This window comes from Ranitomeya imitator, chromosome 5 (assembly GCF_032444005.1).
Source record: "Ranitomeya imitator isolate aRanImi1 chromosome 5, aRanImi1.pri, whole genome shotgun sequence".
Lineage (NCBI taxonomy): Eukaryota > Metazoa > Chordata > Amphibia > Anura > Dendrobatidae > Ranitomeya > Ranitomeya imitator.
In genome coordinates, this window is record NC_091286.1 from 403,062,045 (window position 1) to 403,067,384 (window position 5,340).

The window sequence follows — 5,340 nt, forward strand, 5'->3', positions numbered from 1 at the left end:
GGTTCCCTTTAATTCAGGCATAATAAGAATAAATTGTCAGCAGCACATCCCCTTGGATTGTGGTACTGTAGGGGGGCAAACAGTCATTTATCTCCTTACAGTTGGCAGATTTACAGTGGGGCAAAAAAGTATTTAGTCAGTCAGCAATAGTGCAAGTTCCACCACTTAAAAAGATGAGGCGTCTGTAATTTACATCATAGGTAGACCTCAACTATGGGAGACAAACTGAGAAAAAAAAATCCAGAAAATCACATTGTCTGTTTTTTTTAACATTTTATTTGCATATTATGGTGGAAAATAAGTATTTGGTCAGAAACAAACAATCAAGATTTCTGGCTCTCACAGACCTGTAACTTCTTCTTTAAGAGTCTCCTCTTTCCTCCACTCATTACCTGTAGTAATGGCACCTGTTTAAACTTGTTATCAGTATAAAAAGACACCTGTGCACACCCTCAAACAGTCTGACTCCAAACTCCACTATGGTGAAGACCAAAGAGCTGTCAAAGGACACCAGAAACAAAATTGTAGCCCTGCACCAGGCTGGGAAGACTGAATCTGCAATAGCCAACCAGCTTGGAGTGAAGAAATCAACAGTGGAAGCAATAATTAGAAAATGGAAGACATACAAGACCACTGATAATCTCCCTCGATCTGGGGCTCCACGCAAAATCCCACCCCGTGGGGTCAGAATGATCACAAGAACGGTGAGCAAAAATCCCAGAACCACGCGGGGGGACCTAGTGAATGAACTGCAGAGAGCTGGGACCAATGTAACAAGGCCTACCATAAGTAACACACTACGCCACCATGGACTCAGATCCTGCAGTGCCAGACGTGTCCCACTGCTTAAGCCAGTACATGTCCGGGCCCGTCTGAAGTTTGCTAGAGAGCATTTGGATGATCCAGAGGAGTTTTGGGAGAATGTCCTATGGTCTGATGAAACCAAACTGGAACTGTTTGGTAGAAACACAACTTGTCGTGTTTGGAGGAAAAAGAATACTGAGTTGCATCCATCAAACACCATACCTACTGTAAAGCATGGTGGTGGAAACATCATGCTTTGGGGCTGTTTCTCTGCAAAGGGGCCAGGACGACTGATCCGGGTACATGAAAGAATGAATGGGGCCATGTATCGTGAGATTTTGAGTGCAAACCTCCTTCCATCAGCAAGGGCATTGAAGATGAAACGTGGCTGGGTCTTTCAACATGACAATGATCCAAAGCACACCACCAGGGCAACGAAGGAGTGGCTTCGTAAGAAGCATTTCAAGGTCCTGGAGTGGCCTAGCCAGTCTCCAGATCTCAACCCTATAGAAAACCTTTGGAGGGAGTTGAAAGTCCGTGTTGCCAAGCGAAAAGCCAAAAACATCACTGCTCTAGAGGAGATCTGCATGGAGGAATGGGCCAACATACCAACAACAGTGTGTGGCAACCTTGTGAAGACTTACAGAAAACGTTTGACCTCTGTCATTGCCAACAAAGGATATATTACAAAGTATTGAGATGAAATTTTGTTTCTGACCAAATACTTATTTTTCACCATAATATGCAAATAAAATGTTAAAAAAACAGACAATGTGATTTTCTGGATTTTTTTTTCTCAGTTTGTCTCCCATAGTTGAGGTCTACCTATGATGTAAATTACAGACGCCTCTCATCTTTTTAAGTGGTGGAACTTGCACTATTGCTGACTGACTAAATACTTTTTTGCCCCACTGTACAAGCATTGCTGCATGTGAAGCTAATAACATAGCCTATCTGTGCTAGCTATGGTAGTTTATCTAGGTTGTCTGGATAAAACAAGTTATCACTTATGCACAGGACAGGTGTAACTTGCTGATCGCTAATTGGTTGCTGGGAGCTGAACCAATCAACAGATCAGGGAAATTTTTATGCCTGATGCAGAACTTCAGTCACCGTTACAAAATGGCGCTGCAACTCTGCAGTCTGCGGCTCCATTCCTTCTTTATGGGGCTGCTGGAAAGATGTGAGTGCAGCACTCAGCGGCCCCATAGGGAATGAATGGAGTACTGGCTGAAAATACACTCTATTCTAACTGGAATAAAAGTTTCTGGTTCTACTAATCAGTGCATCCTACAGATACGCCTAGGACTGTCCGACACCACAAGATGGCACTGTGGGGTGAGGAACGCTTAATCTTTCCATAACTCTCAGTGGCGCAGAAGTGATTAAATTACGACTTGTGCTTGTTCCAGAGAACATTATGTAACATTTACACACAAATAGATGAAAATATTAGTCACTTGCCAATAGCAGAGGGTTATCACTTATTACAGCAGATGATGCAGGGCAGTCTGAGTTAATGAAAGGAAATACTTAAGCTATTAATTTGACACACCTACGCACCATAGTAAATGACCATCTCGCATGTAAATAACCAGCACTGATAGGGATAAATTACATTTAGCAAGGCAATAAAACATGTTCCAATGAAAAGCTTTTTCACTTCCAACAAAGTGGTCTCCAAACGACTGCAAGCGGGTAAACTAACAGTCATATAGCCCTCACCCTCCCCAACTCTAGTGCTGGCTCTGCACCCCTGCTGCGATCTCTGCTTTTTGGCTGCTGCAACAATGTAACGGCTACAGCGCACATCATGGCTACAGCGCACATCACCGCTGCAGCCAATTACTGAGCTTAGTGACTTTGCTGCTGCAGACAAGTCTCAGTCTCGACACGTGACTACTGCAGACAATCATCGGTCTTTAATGGCTACTTTTCTCACACCTCCTTCAGATGAACCTTGAACTTGCAAGAAGTGTGAGAACTACGACCTATTAGCAGCTACCGATTGGCTTCAGTGCTGACATGGTATAACAATGTGACACGAGTCCTGGGGGACCGGGCGCCAACATCACTGGAATGGTGAGTATCTGATATTTGTATTTTACACTGGGAAATATAGTTTTTAAGGAGTACTACTGACAATATTACCCATAACAATATAGCCATAGTGCCATTTTGCATGTGCCTGCATCATTCACTTGTATTTTATTTGGCCTAAGGCTCAGGTGACCAATTTAGGATGATTTGCGGAGAGTTCCAAAGATCCGCAATACTAAAATTAGAGTAACCTTACTGGGAATCTGTCAGCAGGTTTTTTTTCTATGTAATCTGAGAATACCATGAGATAGAGGCTGAGACACTGATTTCAGTGATGTTTCACCTATTAGGCTGTGTGTGCCACAGTTTCAATACTATGGCTGGAGTCACACTCAGCGTAAGACAATACGGAACGTATTATACGTCCGTAATACGCGCATAATACGCCAAAATGTCCCAGAAATCTATTTCCGTAGTTAATGCGTAGCCTAGGTGTGGTCGCGTATTTTGAGCATGTGCTGTTGCGTGTGTAATCCGTATGTGATCCGTATGGCGTATTTTTTACGCATCACAAAATGGACATTTAACGGTTTTCTGGCCTGCAAATCATTTAAATCATCATTAACAACACTATTTAAGCCCTCTACAACAGGTGGAACCCTCCCATGTGCCCTATTTGTTCTGGAGCTTCTTTTGGCTGTGTTGCTTTCACCTTACAAACATGTCTGACCATGTGTATTTAAGCACAACTCAGCGGGTGTTACTTCACTGGGTGTTGTCACGTCACTTTGGACAGCCATATCCGGTCAATGTTGATCCGCAAAGGAGGGGACGAAGATTGTGGGTGCATCCTCTATTGACCCAACGCCAGAGTAAAGGACATTTTCAGAGGCTATATTCAGCTTTGAGGTCACATCCTGCCAAGTTTTACCTGTATAGTCGCATGACCATCAGGACTTTTGATATGTTGTTGGAGATCTTACGTCCTGGGCTCACCTATCAGGACACAAGGATGAGAAAAGCCATCTCTGCTGAGGAGCGTCTGCTCCTAACCTTACGGTAAGTATTCAACATTCTCACATACTGTATGTTGATGATATTTTTTTCTATGTGTTGGCTTCTAGTAGTTATCTGTAAGTTTATGTTGCCATTATGGCCCAAGCACATCACAAAAAATGTGGTTAATGTTGTATGAAACTAACCATGGGAATTTGAAAATTTTAGATTGGACATAAAGTCTTTGTAAATATACTATACACTTGTGCTTCTTCATGTTTTCTTTGTACTCATGTTTAATTTTTCTTTTTTTTTTTTCTTTCAGCTTCCTGGCCACAGGCTTGTCCTATGCGGGACTACACTTGGAGTTCCTTATTGGGCGTTCTACAATTTCAGGCATTGTTCGTAAAACCTGTTTCCAAATATGGGAGAAGCTTCATGATGTGGTTATGCCTGAGCCCAAACAGGAGGATTGGCTAAAAATCGCCAGTGGATTCAAGGACTCTTGTGACTTCCCTAACTGCATTGGAGCTGTGGATGGGAAACATATTAGGGTGCGTAAGCCGCCGAACTCTGGTTCCCAATTCTACAATTATAAGCAGTTTTTCTCTGTAGTTCTGTTAGCTGTTGCTGACAGTAACTACAGGTTTATAATTGTAGACATTGGGGCCTATGGGCGAACTGGAGACTGTAGGGTCTTCAATGCGTCCATAATGGGTCGGCGGCTACGTGAGAACCAGCTAAACCTCCCACCACCACAACAACTCCCAGGATCCAATGTGGAAGAAGTGCCTTTTGTTTTGGTTGGAGATGAGGCTTTCCAACTTACGAGGCATGTCATGAGGCCTTATCCCAGGCGCAACCTGGACCACCGGCGGAGGGTCTTTAATCTGAGACTTTCCAGGGCGCGGAGACTGGTGGAATGTGCCTTTGGGATTCTTGTTGCCAAATGGCGTGTTCTTCAGTCTGCCATTCAGCTAGGTGAGGCTACAATCAATGAAGTTATCAAAGCCTGTGTTATTTTACATAATTTTACACGCATACATGATTGTTCCTCACCCAATATTGATGTTAACCTCATGAGCAATGTTATTCTGCCTACCCCATATGTCCCTCCTCCGCGTCGTCCCATTTCTGGCCTCAAAGTTCGGGTTGTTTTCACCAATTATTTTATGAGTCCTCAAGGTGCTACTCCCTGGCAAGAATATGCAATTTAGTATGTTTAGTTTTCTATATAAAATCTTTTGGTTACCCTTTTCAAAAATCAGTCTTTTGTATTTCTAACATTTTCATATGGGTATGATCCTATCATGTGTGTGTGATGAAATATTGAATTGTCCACAACCAGATGTTGCTTTTTTGCAAAAAAATTTAAACTTAAAACAATATTTGAGTGTTGGTTATTGTTTTGTCATAACCTTTTTTTTTTACAAATCTGTTCATTACCCTTTTTTTTGGGCCAATATAAGCATACTACATCAGCAGCATTACAAAGTGCTA

The 5,340-nt window shown here is 42.5% G+C and overlaps 1 protein-coding gene across 1 annotated transcript; it reads left to right on the plus strand.

Annotated features, from left to right (window-relative positions):
• Positions 1 to 3,565: 3,565 nt before the first annotated feature.
• On the plus strand, positions 3,566 to 5,057 carry LOC138637776 (uncharacterized). The gene is made up of 2 exons (XM_069726695.1): positions 3,566 to 3,903; positions 4,166 to 5,057. The coding sequence occupies exons 1-2, from the start codon at positions 3,566 to 3,568 to the stop codon at positions 5,055 to 5,057; spliced, it is 1,230 nt and encodes a 409-aa protein (XP_069582796.1).
• The last annotated feature ends 283 nt before the right edge of the window (positions 5,058 to 5,340 follow it).